Genomic DNA, 19,401 nt, shown 5'->3' on the forward strand with positions numbered 1-19,401 from the left:
TCTTTCTCGCGTACAACGTTGCAGGCCTGTATTTCTGCGTGTAGATCTAGCATAGCCTATCATACCTAATATATATATCACTAAATCTACATCAGTCCTGCGATTTGAATATATATATATATAAATCTCAAAGCACTCAACGCTAGGTCGCCGGTTATTCTCCAGAAGCACTGCCATCATTCACAACAAATACCAGTATAATATCTTGATGCGCTATTAGATAGCCAAATCCCTATTGGTGAAGTGCTTACTGGTATAGTATCCCACAGCTTGTCTCACGGTAGATTCTCAATGACATATTTCATAACGAGCTCGACGACACAATGAAACTATTGGTGAGCGCAGCCATGGCAGCAGTCCCACCTAGCTGGCCTTTACTGAGGCCAGAGGGTAATGAAAGCATCCAGATCTTAGGGAAAGCTACAGACCTCAGAGAGCATTGACCGAGGCGAGACATGAAGGCATGATTGAAGGTCAGGAGTGGTTCAGTCTGACTATGAGACATGTCTCCTACTCCTCTTACCTTCGTAAATTGGAATAGTGAACTCCCTTTAACCTGGTAGGATACCTGAAAACACAAGTGGGTATAGCTAGAGGTACTTTATGTGCTTTATATACCTGCCTACCAGCGCCAAGACCTCTACGATTGAGAGAAATTGTTGAAGCCACCCCTGAGAGTCCTGAACAAAAATCTAGTAAATGGCTGTGTTGATAACCATAATTCCTTTGCGCTAAAACGCTATTGTTCCAGTTGGGATCAACTTCTCCTCCAATCGCAGGGGTATGCCCGGGCGGGTGGACCATGGATGACGGATTTACAGCCAATTACCGCACTACAGATCTTTGGTTCATCGTGAAAGTGGGTCTAGTATGACTACCAAGAGTTTCATACTATACAGCCCGATGACGGTTTCTCAACCAATGATCGAAGCCATGAAGCATCAGACCAATTTTCCTGGATGGCAACGGGAACAGAACGTGTCGGCATAAGATCTTCGTCAATTTTGAGCAGAGCAATTTGAAACTACATAAGGGCTCATTTCTTCTCATTCAACTAGCGACTTCGATCCAAGTCTTGTTATCAGGCTACTCCCTCTTGTTTCCCCGGTCTATCTTGCAAGCCTCTATTTTGGATCAGCCTGGCCTTTGTATTTACAGAACTGAGAGTGAAACCTGCCTTTATAACAAGATGCCTACGTTCAGCAGCCAGGACATTCCTGACCTTCACGGCCAGGTCATTATTGTCACTGGAGGCAATGCGGGTCTAGGGTACGAAACCATCCGCCAGCTCGGCAAGAACAACCCAGGCCGCATCTATCTCGCTGCTCGATCTAGAACCAAAGCCGAACAAGCAATAACCCAGCTTAATCAGGAAAACCCAGGACACACCGAGATCCGATTCCTCCAACTGGATCTGGCTTCGTTTGAGAGCGTCAAAGAAGCTGCTGCAGACTTCCTTCGTCAAGAGACGCGCCTAGACATCCTCATAAACAACGCTGGCATAATGATGACTCCAGAAGATGTCACCACGGACGGATACGAAATCCAATTTGGCACAAATGTGCTGGGTCCTGCTTTATTTACCCAACTTCTGCTGCCCACTTTGCGCAAAACAGCAGAGGTCAATAGCCAAACTCGCATGGTTATGCTCTCCTCGGCTGCACATGCCATGGCGCCCAGTGATGTGTACAACTTCGATGAACTTCGCACGAACGCTGCCAACCGCCGCACTACTCAGCGCTACACCACGTCCAAGCTCGCCAATCTCCATTATGCCAGAGCGTTGGCTGAGAGGGAAACAAAGGTGAACATTATCTCGGTTCATCCCGGGATGGTGGCAACCAATCTTCATCATTCGTCCACTGGCATCTTCCTTAGACCCTTCCTCCACGCTGCGGTTCACTTTGCTGCAACGCCGGTGGAAAAAGGCGCGCTCTCTCAAGTCTTTGCGGCCGTTAGCCCAGAAGCGAAGCACGGGCAGTATTACGGCCCTATAGGCAAGGCCGAAAATGGATCCAAACTGAGCCGCGACCGTGATCTCCAGGAGCGATTGTTCAGGTGGATTCAGGCGGAGCTTTCACCACATGTGGGGACAATTATGTGACGACTGGCTACATACATCATGTCACATCAAGTTAATTTAATCCCAGGAGGGCAAATATGAACTCGAATCCTAATCAATGATTAATACACATTTGACAAAGACGAAAATCAAACACCACTACGTACAACGCTAGTAGTTTTTGGTGAGTTCTAGTGTGTGGATGAAGGTGTATCGCTTCGTGCAATATGTACTATGAATGTTCCTTTGTCCTCCGCCAAGCATGTAGAATTTGTTTGGTTGGTTGGCGCACCCCTCGCTCAATGACAAAACGCTATTCGCATGGCTGACGGCCAAGATAGCGACATCCTTACCTTTGGCAACTGTGACTTTCCGCAATTAAGATTAGTGACAAACAAGGTTACAGTGATAAATGCGGGAATGGCGGTCACAAGTAAAGATGATTTGGCCCTTTCTCAAAACCCTTCTTGTAAATTCGGGTCAACTGTGAGTGGCTGAAACCCCATCATCCGGCTGGTTTCCACAAGGGGATTATTATCGATGCTCACCCCGATGTTTCTGTTGCCCTGCGATGGTTACCGCCACGCAGCATTAGCTAAAGTGATGCTATAAATGACCTTGTATAGAATCCATTTTTTTCATTATCACAACAAATGTTGGCTAGAAGCTACACGGCAGTTATAACCAAACCAACGACATGGACCAGGTAGGACGTGAAAACCAGCCTGTAATGGAGAAACTTCGGTGAAATTAAGGAAATGAATGAGAGCCATTTTTCTCGTTCTCCCTATGCATGATCATCCGCCAACTCGATATATCCACCGTTGGTCCGCAGCCACCTTCTGCTCAATACCCTTTTATATTTCACATTGAATTTAACGCACATAGAGAAGAAACTTAAAGTCCGCATTTTAAAAGACCTCACGAGATGGTGGCATGATCTTCCTGAGATCGTACGTAGTAAACTAGGCGAAACTGAGCCGAGCTTTCTGAACCCTTCAACAAGCACCTACGTAGGAATTACACGTCTATTGGGCAACAAAACGACATCTGCTAGCATTTTCCGAGTGTACTCAGTGGGACGGCAAGATTTATTCGAAATGACCACCATAGCCCTCTTGCGTGGTACAGCAGACAAACACTAGAATGAATTTGGAAACTTGTGTGAATATTGTAAAGGGGATAATACACCATGCTTTGTGCATCGACCGAGAAGAACGCTTTTTATACGCTCATATACGCCTGCCACGGCGGTTCCAAGGCCGACTATTCGGACTTCACCGAGTTCGTATCGTGGGGCCTTTTATTAGGCTGCAACAGCGTTTGAATGCGGCTTTATGTCATGTCGTTCAATTGAGAAAGCATCCAGACAGAAAAGGTCCATACTATGAAGTGGGAGCCACGTGGTATTAGGAATCATGAATGCCACTGGATGCCAGGTATTGGTAGCGACAAGAAAGCAGTCATGGTAGATGTGAGCGTCCACTATGAGCCGGCCGATGATGAGCCCGTGGATGCAAGGACGAACGACTGACACAATTAGTGTAGAATACATACTTTAGGACCAACATCCATGTCTGTATTGGGGCGCAGTTGGGATGCTCGTGTCGTTTTAATACTTTTCTTGACGTAAATAACTGCCTTTGCTATAAGTCGGGTTTCAGCCCTCAGTAGCCACCAGGTTCTAGATAACATAGGGAATTTCTAATGGACAAATAGATGCTTATACAAGAGCCATACATTACAAGTCTGGGTCTCTTCCCTCATAAAGCGTCAAATTGGTAGCCAGGCATAGGGATCGGTTAGTGGAGAATCGAGAAGGGATGGATATTTTTAAAATTCATCAAATGGTAGATCTTGAGCTACCCTGTTCAGGCACGAAGTTGCTATATAACTTGGCTAGACGTCAAAGATGTGTTCATACGAAAATTTATTTTGTTAAACAGTATCTTATCGCCAATTTGAATCTGAATTTGCCTTTTCATTCTCCACTAAATAGTGGCTGAAAGATTCACTTTTTTTCTTTTGTTGCAATACGTACATCGAAGTGGGGCAGACCAAACGCGGGGTAAGAATGGTTCCGGGTAACGAGCGGGTATTTAACGGACGGGAGGCCCTCGAGACGAAAGCCACTCCCCTAACTGCAAAACTGCGACTCCATAGTGGAAGAATGCATCCCCATGAACGTCGGTGGCAAATCATCATCGCAACGCTCAACGACGAGGGGCAGCGCCACGGGGAAGCCGCATCGACGCATCAGACCCTCACGCTCACGTGGATTGAGAACAAAGACAGGATGGTAGGTGGACCCTCTCTTGCTTGGTTTAACTGCTCTGCCATCTTCACAATGGCACCTAAGCGAACATCAAGCTCGCTTACACACCAGACAGCCTTACCTGCAGAGAGAGACGCGTCAAGTGCGATGACGGTAAGCCGACGTGCTTGCGATGCTCCAAGTCTTCTCGCATCTGTCGGTATGCCTCAGACGCGACACAACACTCTGATCAGAGACATGCAGCTACAGCTGCAGCTCCCCCTGCGGCCGACCGGGAGCCCACCAGGGCGCATTCGAGTCCCAAAGGCACGGGCGGCCAGGAGGTCCGTGCCGAGGGCAACAGGGCAAGCAATCCAGATGCTGTCGGGGAGAACTCGCCGAAGCCCCACGAACATCTCTCGAATGTTGCGGCAGCATCGACGTCTCATCCGACCGCCTCGGTCATCCCTGAGGCCGCTGTACCACTGCATTCAGACGGCTCACTCGAGTCGCCGCACTTCGACCCCTTGCACGAACACAATGAGCAGAGATTGCCCAGCCTTGACCCTGCGTTCCCGACGTCGCCAGTTTCGCTCAGTCAAATCTCCCTGCTGAATATCTCCCCCTTCGAGTGGTACGACTTGCTAGCGCGGGATGCCATTAACCACATCCAACGATTGAATGATACGTCAAGCGGCGACCCCAGGTGGCGATTTCCTGAGATTGCACTCTCTCGTAGGCAGTCACCCGCCCCTGAGCATCCCGGGGCTCGGCCTCAGCATGAGGCGAGGTACAATGAGCAGCAGCGACAATCTCTGACCCATGGAGACGGCTGCACTGGATCACCCTTACCAGATTATCAGCAGTTATCCCAGCCTTGGAACACCACAAGTAGGCTAGAACTATCGCCAACCGATCTCACCTTCTTTCAGTACTATATCGAGGTGGTTGGGCCGATTCTAGACTTGTTTGATCCCGCTCACCATTTCAGCAATGTTGTGCCCCATCTAGCACTACGAAACACGGGGCTCTTGAAGTCTATCCTTGCAGTGGGCGCCAAGCACATGTCTTTATGCCTTCGGCATAGAGGGGATGGAGATGCAGCAGATGGCCACGTAGCGAGTACCCCAGCTTCATTGCCCGCAACCGTTCTGTCGACAGAATCAGACTCCGCTCCAACCCACATGGCGACCCAGTACTACTACGAAACCCTTCACTATCTCTCACAAACACTACTGTATCCATCCTATGCCGACTCCCACGAGATCTTGGCGACAGCCACCATGATTAGCACATATGAAATGTTTGATGCGGACAGCGCTGCGAATAGCAGTGTCTGGGAGCAGCATCTGCGCGGCTCGTTCTGGATCCAGCGGTCTCAGGATAATGATGGCGAGTCGGCCGATGGTCTGCGACAGGCCGTATGGTGGGCTTGGTTGCGACAAGACATTTGGGCAGCCTTTCAGGCGGGCCGGCCCACCATCACCTTCTGGCGTGCACGCAAACCTCTCGAGGAACTCAACTCGGACGAGCTAGCTACACGAATTGTCTACCTTTGCGGGAAGTGTGTGAAATATGCCGCTTCGGCTGCAATCCCACCACACCAGGATCCGAGAGAACGAATTGAGCAGGGTGACCGACTCCTGAGTGCGCTCGACGAGTGGTATCATATCCTGCCCGCATCGTACCAGCCCGTGGCAGTTGCTGGGGGTGGTGGTTCAAGCGTCGTCTTTCCTCCGATATGGATCCATCCGCGAAATCATGCAGGTGCCATGCAGATGTATCATTTCGCCAAGGCGACAGTCCTGCTGAACCAGCCCACACTGGGCGGACTTAATGCCTACCTGCTTCGTGATAAGCAGCTGACGGAAAGTGTCAAAATGGTCTGTGGGATTGCCAATTCGTGCCAGGAGCATGACTGCGCGATGGCATTCATCAATGTCCAGGCGTTATTTGGAGGTAAGTCACACCCATCCTGTTCTGTTTCAAGACTAACATCATACAAGTTGGCCAGTTTGTTCGGTCGCCGGAGATGCGAGAGGAGCTGCTACGCATTTTGGACAACATGTTACGGATAAGCAAGTTTCCCGCCAAAGGTCTTGTTGCGCGACTGCAGAGGGTGTGGCAGGAGTGAAGTCCCGACCAGGGATGGAAGATGTTTGTATATAATATGATGTATTTCACAGAGCCCATATAAGCACATGTATCATATGAGAGAACTTCAAAGACTACAATGAAGTTCTTGGTGATTTCAAACAAAACATCTCAAGGTACAACGATCGCACAATGCATAAAGTATGTTTTTGAGATTATCTCTGAGTCTAAGTTCTACCACGCCCCCACAATGCCCGCCACGGGAATATCAATGCCCGTTGTATACGACGCACCGTCAGAAAGCAAATATACATAAGCTCCGCCCAGCTCCTTGGGATCCGCCAACCTGGGCATACCGCCATAATACTGCATCTTGAGATCCCAGTCCGGGGCTTGATCCACAAAGTAAGTCATGGCCGTCTTGATGAACCCTGGCGATACCGAGTTGACGCGAATCCCATGCTTGGCCCACTCCATGGCCAGTGTGTGTGTCATGTTCCGCACGGCACCCTTGGTGGCTCCATAGGGAGCGGAAGGAGCTGCACGGTTGGGGCGATAGGAAGTCATCGAAGCCGTGAAGACAATAGACCCCTTAATTCCGAGGTCGATGAAACGACGAGCGACAGTAGTAGCGCAGAAGTAAGCGCCGAAGACGTTCAAGTTGAACAATTGATCGATCTGGGCGCGACTGAAGTCGAAGGCAGGCTGGTGTTTCGTCATGCCGGCATTGGCAATGAAACCGTGGATGGCACCTTGTGCGGCGATGACAGCGTCGATGGCAGTGTTGACGCTCTCCTCGGATGTCACATCACAGTGGACGTAGTGAAGTCGCTTGGGATGAGCTTTTTGAAGGGCAGCGAATTCCTCGCCGGGCTCAAAGATGTCTAAGCTATAGATAGCCTCTGCGTCGTTGGCGAGACACACTTGTGCGAGAGCCAGCCCAATACCCCTGTTGCCTCCGGTAATTCCAATTACTTTTCCCTTCAAGGACACTTTCCAGTCATAGTCTGGGCCTGGGGTGGTGTCGAGAAAAGCTGGTGCCGTGTTGGATGCGGTTGCATTGCCGTTGGCGCTGGTCGCTGGGGTGTCAAGCATACTTGGAGGCATAGTGGAAGATGTGTTTAGGTGATGTTAAGATTATTGGAAGGTTGGCTACCTCTCGCAGGGGGCGACTTGCCTATTTTAAGTTTCTCCAATTTTACTTGGTGGTCCATAAGATAGCACTGCTCGATAGACAGGCGTCGCATGGCTCTCTGGGGACATGCTCGTGCTGCCACGGGTTGGCCATTGCCTCAGTTCTCTGGGGAAGAATGTGGCCAATGGGACACAATTGCGATGGTCTTCGGTTGCCGAAGCGAGTCCAAGTCAATTTGCGATCTGCATGCAATATTCTATGGGCCGGTGGGTCTTTCAGTGCCTCGCTTCGAGGCCACCCCGGATCAGCGGTGGTCGGGGCGCATCTCGGTATCTCCACACGGTATCTCGCTTGTTGCAGTTTTTGTCCTTGGCCACACTATCGACGCTCTCTCCTGTTTCCGCCCAGGCCTGTTGCTAGAGAACAATGTATATGCATTGATGACAACATCATGCTCACGATTGTCCTCTCAATTGACGGTATTTATTTTTCTATGCCTTATTATCCAAAGGAGTTGTGACCCTATGTTTCACATCATACTCCACATCAGTTCCGCAACACATATAAAATGTGTTTAGCATGATGAGACATGCTTACTGTCATATTATGAGCCAGTCTACGGAAAGCTACTACAGTTGGAGACGGTTGTCTTTCAATGAGTCGGTGGATCGACCTCTACCTATAATTGAACACTGTGTGAGAAGAGTTCGCCTTAACTAGTGGTGTGATAACTTCACAACAACCATGGATTGTGATTATGCCGTTCATCAACTGCCCGCATTCACGCCACCATCACTGGATGTTCCCCGACCGTAGACGGCGACGGAACCAGATATGCAAGACCAGAAAGACAACCACGCCCACTGCAAGCATGGCAGAGATCACAGAGAACCCCATGATGTATTTCGGGCTGTCCTTGTCAGGAAAAAGATACTGTTACATCTCAATCAGCTCTGGCACTAGGGAACATCAACGTTGGGGTTAAACACATACCGATCCGTAAATTTGTGCTAAATTGCCCAGCGCATTTACCATCGCCAAAGCAACACCCCTAGCCTGCGGATGCATTCCAGCAAAGGCAGAGGAGGCATACGCCAGTGTACCGCCATTGGTGGACCAAAGCCCAGCGGCCATAAGAACCAGGAGTACATATCGAGCAGTGAAGTTATACACGGCACAGACAATGACCGAACAGATCAGGGAAAATGCCAGCCAGCCAGCAATGATTAACCCACGCCAGGTGGGGAACCTGTCACCGCAGTAGGACGTGATGCCTGTGGCGACGAAGGCCACGCCGTAGATCGGGACGGTCAGGAAGTTGACTTTCTCGGTGGACGCGTCGCCGAAGAGCCCTTTGACTAGGGTAGGATAGAAGTATGTTAGAGTGCTTGACCCAACGATGACCTAAATCTCAAGAGACAAATTTAGTAAGAGAATCCGGTTTATCGTGGAGGTAAACTGGAAGATGTAAGCCGAACAAAAGAAAAAACGAACCATATATCCAATCACAAAGGCCCAGGTGCGGAAGTCTTTGCAGGCTACTCTACACGCCCCCAAGCTACTCAAATGCTCGGTATCTTCGGTGCTTGCCGTGACGTTCTCCCTGGTCAGTCGGGCCACAGCTATCTGCCGCTCGCGATCGGACAGTCGTCGCGTTGTAGCAGGAAAGTCAGGCAGGACGAAAAGAGATATCAGGGCACAACCAACGGTGATAACACCTTCAATGATGAAAAGCCATCGCCAGCCCCTGATACCATGCACACCTTCAAGCCCATCGACAATGCCGGCCGCAATGAGTCCACCAAAGGCACCTGATAGAACGGCCGCCGAGATGAACACGCCGAATCTCCTGGACTGCTCGGTCTGCTTGTACCATGATGACAAGACCAGTAATACTCCGGGAGCAAAGCCAGACTCAATGCACCCAATGATGACTCTCAGGACTACCAGATGCGAGAAGTCCTTGACAACAGCCATGACACAGGTCAATGCGCCCCAGAGAATCATGATGGTAGAGAGGAAGATGGATGGACGTGACCGACCCAACGCCAAACTGTTCGCAAACAACACTTGGTTATTATAGTTTCAGTGGAATACACGTGCTTAGAGAAGCCATACTTGCTAGGAACTTCGAACACCACATATCCGACAAAGAAGACAACTAGAGCAATGGAGTATTCGTTTGAGGTCAGATTGAGGTCGACCTGCATCCCGGAGATTTTGGCATTGCCGATACTGCACAGAGACAACCATTAGCCCCTGAAACATGGTCAACCACAGATGAAAACATAATCGCACTTACTTGGTCCGGTCCAGGTAGGATAGGAGATACATCACCCAGACGGTAGGTAGAAGGGTCATGTCAATCTTTCTTACCAGCGCTTTCTCCTCCTCCGGCGTGAAGGAAATCACCTCAGTCGCATCTACATCTTCGATCTCGTGCGATGAGGCATCCTTGAGCTGTCCCTCGTTAATGTCGACTGTGTCCATGATGGCTTGTAAATACAGCGAGGACAGTAGTCGAAGAGAAAAGGCGTCAAGGGCTGGAGTAGTGGGCTTGTCAGGTTTATGTCCCACCACTGTGCCCGAGATATACAAAGCTAGCTAACTACTTCGAGTATGTCCAAGTTTCTCGGTGTCAGACAAACCCGCGGCCATCAGGCCACCTGTCATGCCCCGGATTAAGCATGACCGTATCCGCCTCCACAATCTTTCTCCGCGCCCCTTGGGGTTTCCCCACACCCCGGACAGCAATGAGCAATTGGGTCGAAGGGTTTCGCATCGAGGCCAACTGCGGGACCATTTCTTTGCGCCATTGACGCCATTCGTAAAGGCGGTGTATTGCAGTACTCGTGGAGGTGGATAGCAGTTGACCGTAGCGGACATTGGCTAGCTAGGAGGAATCCAGTTTCGAACAAGGGAACATATTGAATGACATTGTCTTGGAAGGAAAATTGCTTAGTGGTAGTAATACCTAGTATATACACATTCTCTTGCATGTAAGATCATGCTGTAATCAGCTCGAATGGCAGGCACAGCTATATTTATAGTCTTATGTGCGATAAATAGGAGTCATGGTGATGGGACAGGGGGTAATTAACTCTCGTCACGAAGCCACCTATCGACGAGCAAATTACACTTAGTGTCTATTTCTGCGATCCAAGATCATGTGAACGTGGATATCATAGTTTGGAATGTGCAGCTATCGTATGATACTCTGCCGGTGGCTACATGGTCAGCTTGGGGCGATGCCTGACTCCGATCCACTGTTCGAGACCCTTTACAGAAAGTGGCCTTCATCGTAATGGTACCAAGAAGCAATAGCAAATATCTGGAATGCTGTTGATTGCATATGGAAAAGGCAGAGAACACATAGACACGAGATAACACGAGACCATGGTCTTCGATCCGAGTAAGTTTGGTTTGCGGATGTGTTGCGCTGCCGCGATGTGGGACTGCCGTTAACCCCAGAATCTGGAGAAAAGATTCGAGTCTCTTCCCCGTCGGCGGATGTACCATAGCTACCCCGGCCTTCAGAGCTATCGGCCGCATAGGGAGACAGTAGTCAGCATACTGATGCTAGTTCAGGGTCCACAAGTGGTACATGGGATCTATGATGATGAGACCAGCCGGCAAAAGGATGCTCATGTGGCCCGGTTGGCTTGCGAGGGGCGAGGGGCTCGCATCGAGAGCTACCGGGTGGGATTGGCGACCGGTGGGATAAAGCCCTCAATGACACCACATCGGGAACACCAGAATTGGGAAGGTTAAAAACCTGCATGTGGCGACTTCATCGCCTTCGCTTTGCCAGTAACGGCAACTTACTGGGGTCAGACGCCGTCGAATGCAGCGGGAAGCTTAAGATTCTGGCTATCCGTGTGGCTCAATGACAGTTTAAGGTTTCGAACCAATTGTCCAATTCTGGGCCGGTCCCGAGACGATGGCAAACGTAGCTTTAGGAAGCCTCAAATTTCAGCAGCGATAATCAGGGAGACCCCCCACAATGCGGGGAATCCGGAGATACCCCAATCCTCCAAGCTGTTTATCGCCGATCCAGTAGAAAAGAAATTCATTATAACAAACCCAGTGCTTAGTCTCATGGAGTTCTTGGCGAAATACATTTCTCTTCAACCTACCTGCAAGCGAGATTTGATTCCTCATTGAAACTTGTTGCCAAGTCAGTTGCGAGACGAAAATTAGAATGAAACCATTCACAACTCCCTATGCGTTTCTCACCAAGCGGCTAAGAGGCCGAGGGGCTAGATCAGCATGGATCGAGTACCTAATTACAGCTACATGTGGCATTGGGTGAGTATGACCCCCAGCCTTACACGCGAGACGGAGTCTAACGCACGCCTCTGCGGCATGTAGGAACATGCTCTTCGGCTACGATCAAGGTGTCATGGGTAGTCTTCTCACGGGCCCATCATTTGAAGCAACATTCCCTTCCATCTCGAATGGCAACTCTACCCTCCAAGGTTTCGCGGTACGTGAAGATGGGGCTCGGCTCTTCAGGGAAATTACCTACCAGGGACGTGCTTTTAACATGAACAGGTGGCGGTCTATGAATTAGGATGTGCAGCCGGCGCTTTGACTGTCATATTCAGTGGTGACAAGTTCGGCCGAAGGCTGACCGTCATGGTGGGAGAGCTGATTATCATCTTCGGTGCCATCCTTCAGGCTTCCTCTTTCAGTTTGGCCCGATTGATAGTAGGCCGTATTGTCGGTATGTTCCAATCTGCTTCCGAGTGCCTAATATCGCGGAATACTGATCCATTCTGCTCCCAGCCGGGTTTGGAAATGGTATGGCAGCTGCTATTCTGCCAACTTGGAATGGCGAGTGCTCTCGTTCTAACAACAGAGGTCGAGCCGTCATGTGGCAACTTAACATCAACCTGGTATGTCAGGGTGCATTTATGGCACCTTCCAAGAAATCATCAGCTAATCTCCGCAGTTCGGGATTGCCCTAGCATACTGGGTCGACTATGGCCTGGCAGCCTCCTCTCTTACCAGTAACAATGGTTGGGCATGGAGGCTGCCACTGGGGCTGCAGTCTGCTTTCTCGGCTGTGACAATCGTTCTGGCACTCTTTCTTCCGGGTAAGTGGTAATAGCCTCGTGTTCAAACAGTGTATCGGAAGGCTAATGCGCAATTCTCTGATATATCAGAATCCCCGCGGGTTCTGATGCGCAACGGAAAAGTTGATGAGGCACGCGACGTTGTTGATATGTTGTCGTTGGAAGAAGACCCTGCTACACGCGCTTCTGAAGTTGTTCGTATACCACATGCAGTGATAATATCCTTTGATACACGGAGTCGCTAATGTCATGGGATTGATCTAGTGCACAGTCGTGTCTTTGATTGAGAACGCACTCCAAGAAGATTCCCAAAGTGATTCCCAATGGCAGGCTATCTTCACCCAGGGAAGGCCCCGATTTTTCCAGCGTCTCATCTTATCTGCGTTTGTGATGTGCATGTACCAGCTTACTGGCGTCAATCTTATCACATATTATGTGTAAGTCCTGCTGTTGATCTGTTGTCCTGAAACCCTCACCTCTTGAAATATATCTTGACGATCACTCGCTTACCACATCTTGTTGGAATACCACAGCCCCGTTATCTTCCAGAATACACTGAAGTTCTCCAGACATCTCAGTTTGCTGATGTCCGGCTTTGTCGGCTTGGAGTTTTGGATTGCGAGCTTCATTCCAATACCCCTCATCGACAGACTTGGGCGTCGGCCCTTACTGCTTTTCGGGGCGGTCGGGCAGTGTGTCAGCATGGCTGTTCTCGCCGCCACAGTTGCGTATCCAGGCAATAAAGCATGCGGATACGTGTCCGTAGTTTGTGTTTTGTGAGTCATTTTGTCTATAGAGAATGTTCTTTTATTATATTGCTAATGTCTGAATGTTAGCATCTTCAACACTGTCTGTGCCATCGGTACCAACGGGCTGGCCTTCTTGCTACCCGTGGAGTTAACTCCGCTGCAAACGCGTGGAACATCCGTCGCCATCTCCACCGGCTTTTTCTGGCTCTGCAATTTTTTTGTTGTTATGATATCTCCAGTGCTCATCTCTCGCATTCAGTATGGTACTTACATCTTGTGGGCATGTACGAATTTGTCTTTTATCCCAGTGATATACTTTTTCAGTAAGCTTTCCTTCGGCGCACGCTACAGATCCGAATTCCCGAATTTGAACCCTTTGTTAACAATCTTGACACCGCAGTTCCGGAAACCTGCAAGGCGTCTCTTGAAGATATTGATGTCTTGTTCGAGAACAATCCTAAATGGCTTATTGGCCCACAGTCCAAGAAGAAGATGGCCAAAATCACCGAAGATGCTTCGGCGCTTACTGACGCTGTTCTACATGGAAGGAAGGAAAGTGCTCCTACAGTCGACATGGTTGAAAATGCATCTTCCATATAATATTATCCGCGTCACTGATGATTATGGCCTAGCTTTGGTGTATGATGACAGAGAAGGGCGGGAACCTTGGGCCTCGTAGACCTGAAACTTCATATTTGGAATGTACATAGATAACATTGTTAGACAATAGAGGAAGTGAGTTTACCCCATAAGCTACTCATGGGTCTTTGTCATATCACCTCTTTTCCAAACGTATACACCAAGTTCATGTTCTGTTGTACCTGTGGGAGTACACCCTTTCTTCGAGACATTACAGTCATCAGTAGTGAATTTGTCAAAGATATGTCGAGATGACTAATTATGCTTATGAGGCAGTATGACCATTGTGGGGGCACTACATTACTCGCGGGAACGCAGCCGAGGGGTCATCGAGGCGAGGGTCACTGGCCTCGAAGCGAGGCACTGCTCCGACGATGGCCAGCACTCAGAACCATATGGAAATACTGATACTGCGAATAACATCTGACTATCCTATAGTCAGTGGCCTCAATGACAGGTGACTGCCATCGTCTCGATCCAGAATCAACATGCCCCATTACCTGGTCAGTGCCTCAAATCTGGGGCATATGGCATATCGGGATGAATGGCATGAGGTATAAGAATACCGCCATCTCGATGTCTTTGGCCTAACAATCTCAAATTCACAACCATAGAACATTTTCTTGCAGAAGAAACTCTTGATTTCGCAGAGAGCCTTCACTTTCCGGCTATGGCGCCCGCACTAGAACTTACAGAGAAGCCCATCCAAAGTCTGCCCACGAAAGCAGTCTCTGGTGTTCGCAATGGAGCTTCAGGCGGTGTCGGTATCGGACTAGAAAGCCCAGAGAAGCACCAGCGTGTGATGAATGTCTTTCGAGCCTTCGTTGCCGATCTTGCACAGCAGTATGGAGAAGGCCACGCTGGGTGAGTCAGCTCCATATCCTGTATATCTTAGTTGACAACATGGGAACGGCGCTAACCAAGCTCAACAGAGCCCCAATGGGTATGGCTGCCATTGGTATCGCCTTGTATAAATATGTCATGAAGTATTCCCCAAAGAACTGCAACTACTTCAATCGCGACCGTTTTGTGCTCTCAAATGGTAAGTCTGTGGGCGTTGTTCCGGCCGAGCTGTCTGACGCTACTCAAACTGTGGCTAAAACAATTTATTGTAGGCCATGCCTGCCTATGGCAATATTTGTTTATGCACCTTATTGGTGTTCCGAGCATGACACACGATCAGCTCAAGACATACCACTCCGCGAGACTTGACTCGCTCTGCCCCGGTCATCCCGAAATCGAGATTGAAGGCGTAGAGGTCACAACGGGTCCTCTTGGCCAGGGTGTGGCTAATGCCGTTGGACTCGCCATGGCCACTAAAAGTCTGGCCGCTACATACAACCGACCTGGCCACGAGGTGGTAAATAACATGACGTGGTGCATGGTCGGTGACGCCTGCCTTCAGGAAGGTGTCGGTCTTGAAGCGCTCTCACTCGCTGGCCACTGGAAGCTGAACAATCTATGTGTCATCTTCGATAATAACAACGTTACGTGCGATGGAAGTGCAGATGTTGCTAACACTGAGGATATGAACATGAAGATGCGAGCTACTGGTTTCAATGTGGTAGACGTGTACAATGGGGACACGGATGTTGCTGGTAGGTCTCCCAAACCCTTGACTTGATGTGAAGGGCGTGCTAATGCGATCTAGCTGTCGTGAACGCGCTCAATGCCGCTCGCCATAGCGATAAGCCAACATTCTTAAACGTCCGCACCGTCATTGGTATTGGATCCGCCAAGGCCGGCACGGCTGATGTACACGGATCTGCCCTGGGTGTCGACGAAGTGGCTAACCTAAAGCGATCGTTTGGCCTCGACCCTAACGAACACTTCTACATTCCAGAGGATGTCTATGACTTCTTCCGTGATATCCCTGGCCGTGGCGAGGCTCATGAAGCGAGTTGGCATGCGGCTGTTGACAAGTATCGTGAAGAGTACCCCGAGTTAGCCGCTGAATTTGCGCGCCGTGTTGCAGGAAAGCTTCCAGAAGACTGGAACAAGTACATTCCCAACAAGGAAGAGCAGCCTACTGCATCCACTGCCTCCAGGAAGTCTGCTGGTGTGATAACCAATGCCCTGGGAAAGAACATCAATTCGTTCTTGATCGGGACTGGGGATCTTACGCCCTCCTGCAATGTCGCCTACAAGAACAAAGTCGACTTCCAGTCTGTAGGTGCCACTAGCTTCCTTTCCCGATGCCACTTCCGGTTGCTTACATGCACTTCAGCCTGACCTCCAAACTGTGTGTGGTCTGACCGGAGACTACAGCGGTAGATACATTCACTATGGTATCCGGGAACATGCCATGTGCGCTATCTCCAACGGGCTTGCTGCATTTAACAGAGGCACCTTCATCCCCATGACGAGTACATACTTTGTCTTCCATTTGTACGCCGCTGCCGCTATCCGCATGGCCGCACTACAAGGCCTCCAGCAGATCCACATCGCCACCCACGACAGCATCGGAGTCGGCGAGAATGGACCTACGCACCAGCCCATCGCAGTTGCTGCGCTATGGCGTGCTATGCCTAACCTACTCTACATCCGCCCCTGCGATGCAGAAGAAGTTGCAGGCGCTTACAACGCCGCCATTAGCGCGACTGAGACGCCGACTGTCATTTCACTATCCCGTCAGGGTTTGACCCAGTATCCACAATACTCCTCACGCGAAGGTGTAATCAGAGGCGCGTACGTTTTTGCTGAGGCAGAGGGCGACGACTTTGACGTCACCATCATCGGAGTCGGCTCAGAAATGGTATATGCGATGCAAACCCGCGAATTACTTATTAAGGAATATGGTCTCCGCGCACGGATTGTCTCATTCCCTTGCACAAGGCTTTTCGAGCAACAATCTCGGGAATACAAGCACTCTGTATTGAAGCCTCGCGCCGGCAAGCCAACCGTCGTGATTGAGGCCTACCCGTCTAACGGATGGGAGCGCTATGCTGATGCATCCGTGTCCATGAACTACTTTGGAAAGAGTTTGCCTTCGAAGGATGCATATGCTCATTTCGGGTTTGTGCCAGATCGCATCGCCATTAAAATCAAGGACCTGGTAGCGGAAGTAAGACGCGATGGGATTGAGGTCTTGAGGGGCGATTTTAGAGAGTTCAACGGGGCCCACTGGATTGAACTTCAGCATTAGAACTGCTCATGACTCTTGCAATGACATGTAACTTTTCCTTGTATATTGCGATTGAGGTTGTCTGTAAAGGGTGAGGATCCGATCGTGCTTACTCAATGACCATCAGGATGCTTCGAAATTTTATTGAGCTGACTGAAGCAATCCATGTATTCTATCTTCCCACTTCCCCAACTCCCTCTGGTTCTTGAAGAATCTTTCGATTTGTGGATCGATTTATGGTTCGTATTTCGGGGGTAGCATCTGTTGGATCACATCAAATGCCGGAGGCTTGTCGAGACAATATGTCTCCATCGCGTCGACATCATTGGCAAGCTTGTGTATTCGCAGCGGGAATATTGCACCGTACAACTTAGCGATGGGTTTCCGGTCCAGTTTCTTATTCGTTCTACCACTAAAGGTGTCCTCCCGGGTTATAAGCTCGACCTTCAATTCGTGGTTGATAGCAATTCCTGGAAGATCGGCCAGTGGAAAAATATTCCGTGGATCGTCACCGCCACAGTAACTCTCACAGATTTCGTCTGCAGCATTTGCACTTTCCGGAATCCTGATTTCGAAGTCGACCCGTAAGCAGCCATAACGCAGGCAGCTCTGATCCGAGCAATTCAATATGACTTTCGGGCATCGGGGTTCGAGCTTTCCTTCTATCAATGACCGTTTCGACGTCGTTGTAGTGTTAGCAAGAGCCTGCATCTCACAATGGGCTATATTACGGCGCATAGCTACTTCGTCGACCCTCCACTTGATTGCTGAGATAGCTATATATTTCATTTCACCATCTCGGGCACCTGGTGTCAGCAAATTCCGAATTGCTAGCTCCACGGAGAACATGGCTTTGGTAGTCGCGTCTTTTGGTCGTTGCTGTGATATCGTAGTTTGGATCACCAGTGGGGAGGCAGTAAACCGTCGAAAATAGTTGTCGGGGGGAAGGACAGGTGGTATAAGACGATAAAGCACGGCAAGGGGCTTGGATATGCTCACTGTCCGTCCAAACGGAAGATTGATCGTGGCTTTCAGATCATAACAGACGGTACCGAGAGTTGTTTTCATCGTTGGAGGGAGGCAGTTTGGCACTGGAATATCAAAGTAGTATACCAGGCTATCTCCCGTGCTTGTAGGCCAACGTGACGCGATGTTGTCAGATGCAGACCAAAGAATACAATCAAGGACCGTCTCTTCGTAAGCCGGTACTGTCAACTGCTTTGTCGCGGACTCTCCATGTCGAAAAGGATTCCGCCGGCGACCCTTGATGTGTGTGCAAGATGAACCATGATCATCGAATTTGACTATCCGAACAAGACTAATCGTTATATTGGGTGCGCTATGTGTCAGGTCTAAGAAAACCTTGTTCGAAATTCCAAGAGAACCCGACAAAGGCAATGTATGAGGTTCGGTGCCTGGGCGGATGAAGATGATGTGGGATTGGGGCGTATCAAGATGTAGATGAGGGTTGATCATTTTGAGGAGATATCAATCAAACTGAAAGGCGTACGCTTCGCCAGGCAAAAAGACTAGATGCAAAAACAATGGGAGCGCACCTCGATATGAGCGTCTCAGTAATCGTAATGCCATGCGATATTCAACAATTCCACTAGACCCGATAAGGAAGCCAAGCCGTAAGTTTAAGCTTTACATCCCCACAGCCTTGATGCCTGAGTCAGAAAAGGCCTGCACGACTCTGGAATAACTTCATTCGCTGGACATTGTATGAAGAGATGTAAGCGATATAAAGCGAGAAATCTGTCTGCTCCAATCAATTGCAAAATATCCTAAAGCCGTCGTTACTGCACTGCTCGCCCGCATCGCAATAATATCAGCCACAGCAAACATCGCTAAAGCGAAATTAACGCAGGTGTCATCCTTACACCAGGTGTCACCGGTAGATGGACAGTTGTTCTGTCTCTTCGACAGCGGCTGACCAAAGGCGCCTAAACCCAGGCAGACGTCGCGAAGAACGAGGAACTCATTCTGTCTGACGACCGCGCACTGCGCTCAATGAGCCGTGCCGGAAATAAATTCACTCGTTGGGAGATATCGGCCGGAACGACCCCTGCCAGAAGGAGAAGCGCATTGCAGGTCCAGAAATTGCACATCAAGCAAGGCTGGGGAGTGTATCAATGAGAGGGGTGAGAAAAGGGGTGAGAAAAGGGGTGAGAAAAGGGGTGAGGATTAGAGAGCTTAAACAATTGCGGTGGTCTCAACTCCCGGACGAGATGGAAGACGAGAGGTATAACGAAGAGGATGCACC

The 19,401-nt window shown here is 49.7% G+C and overlaps 7 protein-coding genes across 7 annotated transcripts; 4 read left to right on the forward strand and 3 right to left on the reverse strand.

Moving 5' to 3' along the window:
* The first annotated feature begins 1,166 nt into the window (after positions 1 to 1,166).
* On the forward strand, positions 1,167 to 2,126 carry BO79DRAFT_271094 (short chain dehydrogenase). Its single transcript, XM_025687333.1, has one exon. It carries the CDS (start codon positions 1,190 to 1,192, stop codon positions 2,102 to 2,104), a length of 915 nt encoding a protein of 304 aa, XP_025537206.1. The 5' UTR covers positions 1,167 to 1,189; the 3' UTR covers positions 2,105 to 2,126.
* Positions 2,127 to 4,409: 2,283 nt separating this feature from the next.
* On the forward strand, positions 4,410 to 6,518 carry BO79DRAFT_271107 (uncharacterized protein; the record flags this gene model as incomplete). Its single annotated transcript, XM_025687334.1, has 3 exons — positions 4,410 to 4,536; positions 4,593 to 6,275; positions 6,323 to 6,518. 3 exons carry the CDS (start codon positions 4,410 to 4,412, stop codon positions 6,448 to 6,450), a joined length of 1,938 nt encoding a protein of 645 aa, XP_025537207.1. The 3' UTR covers positions 6,451 to 6,518.
* A 126-nt stretch (positions 6,519 to 6,644) lies between these two features.
* On the reverse strand, positions 6,645 to 7,597 carry BO79DRAFT_271110 (short-chain dehydrogenase; the record flags this gene model as incomplete). The annotated part of the gene is made up of 1 exon (XM_025687335.1): positions 6,645 to 7,597. Exon 1 carries the CDS (start codon positions 7,515 to 7,517, stop codon positions 6,645 to 6,647), a length of 873 nt encoding a protein of 290 aa, XP_025537208.1. The 5' UTR covers positions 7,518 to 7,597.
* A 654-nt stretch (positions 7,598 to 8,251) lies between these two features.
* BO79DRAFT_271112 (MFS general substrate transporter) lies at positions 8,252 to 10,035 on the reverse strand (the record flags this gene model as incomplete). The annotated part of the gene is made up of 5 exons (XM_025687336.1): positions 8,252 to 8,478; positions 8,539 to 8,949; positions 9,040 to 9,598; positions 9,643 to 9,780; positions 9,848 to 10,035. The coding sequence occupies 5 exons, from the start codon at positions 10,033 to 10,035 to the stop codon at positions 8,338 to 8,340; spliced, it is 1,437 nt and encodes a 478-aa protein (XP_025537209.1). The 3' UTR covers positions 8,252 to 8,337.
* A 1,885-nt stretch (positions 10,036 to 11,920) lies between these two features.
* BO79DRAFT_271126 (sugar transporter) lies at positions 11,921 to 14,053 on the forward strand (the record flags this gene model as incomplete). Its single annotated transcript, XM_025687337.1, has 9 exons — positions 11,921 to 12,031; positions 12,100 to 12,271; positions 12,334 to 12,443; positions 12,500 to 12,644; positions 12,714 to 12,817; positions 12,888 to 13,060; positions 13,193 to 13,399; positions 13,460 to 13,656; positions 13,701 to 14,053. 9 exons carry the CDS (start codon positions 11,921 to 11,923, stop codon positions 13,970 to 13,972), a joined length of 1,491 nt encoding a protein of 496 aa, XP_025537210.1. The 3' UTR covers positions 13,973 to 14,053.
* A 628-nt stretch (positions 14,054 to 14,681) lies between these two features.
* On the forward strand, positions 14,682 to 17,156 carry BO79DRAFT_271128 (transketolase family protein; the record flags this gene model as incomplete). The annotated part of the gene is made up of 5 exons (XM_025687338.1): positions 14,682 to 14,875; positions 14,944 to 15,053; positions 15,127 to 15,609; positions 15,663 to 16,180; positions 16,239 to 17,156. The coding sequence occupies 5 exons, from the start codon at positions 14,682 to 14,684 to the stop codon at positions 17,154 to 17,156; spliced, it is 2,223 nt and encodes a 740-aa protein (XP_025537211.1).
* Positions 17,157 to 17,369: 213 nt separating this feature from the next.
* BO79DRAFT_271131 (uncharacterized protein) lies at positions 17,370 to 18,611 on the reverse strand (the record flags this gene model as incomplete). Its single annotated transcript, XM_025687339.1, has 1 exon — positions 17,370 to 18,611. One exon carries the CDS (start codon positions 18,609 to 18,611, stop codon positions 17,370 to 17,372), a length of 1,242 nt encoding a protein of 413 aa, XP_025537212.1.
* Positions 18,612 to 19,401: the final 790 nt, after the last annotated feature.

Source organism: Aspergillus costaricaensis (genome assembly GCF_003184835.1).
Source record: "Aspergillus costaricaensis CBS 115574 unplaced genomic scaffold BO79scaffold_26, whole genome shotgun sequence".
Lineage (NCBI taxonomy): Eukaryota > Fungi > Ascomycota > Eurotiomycetes > Eurotiales > Aspergillaceae > Aspergillus > Aspergillus costaricensis.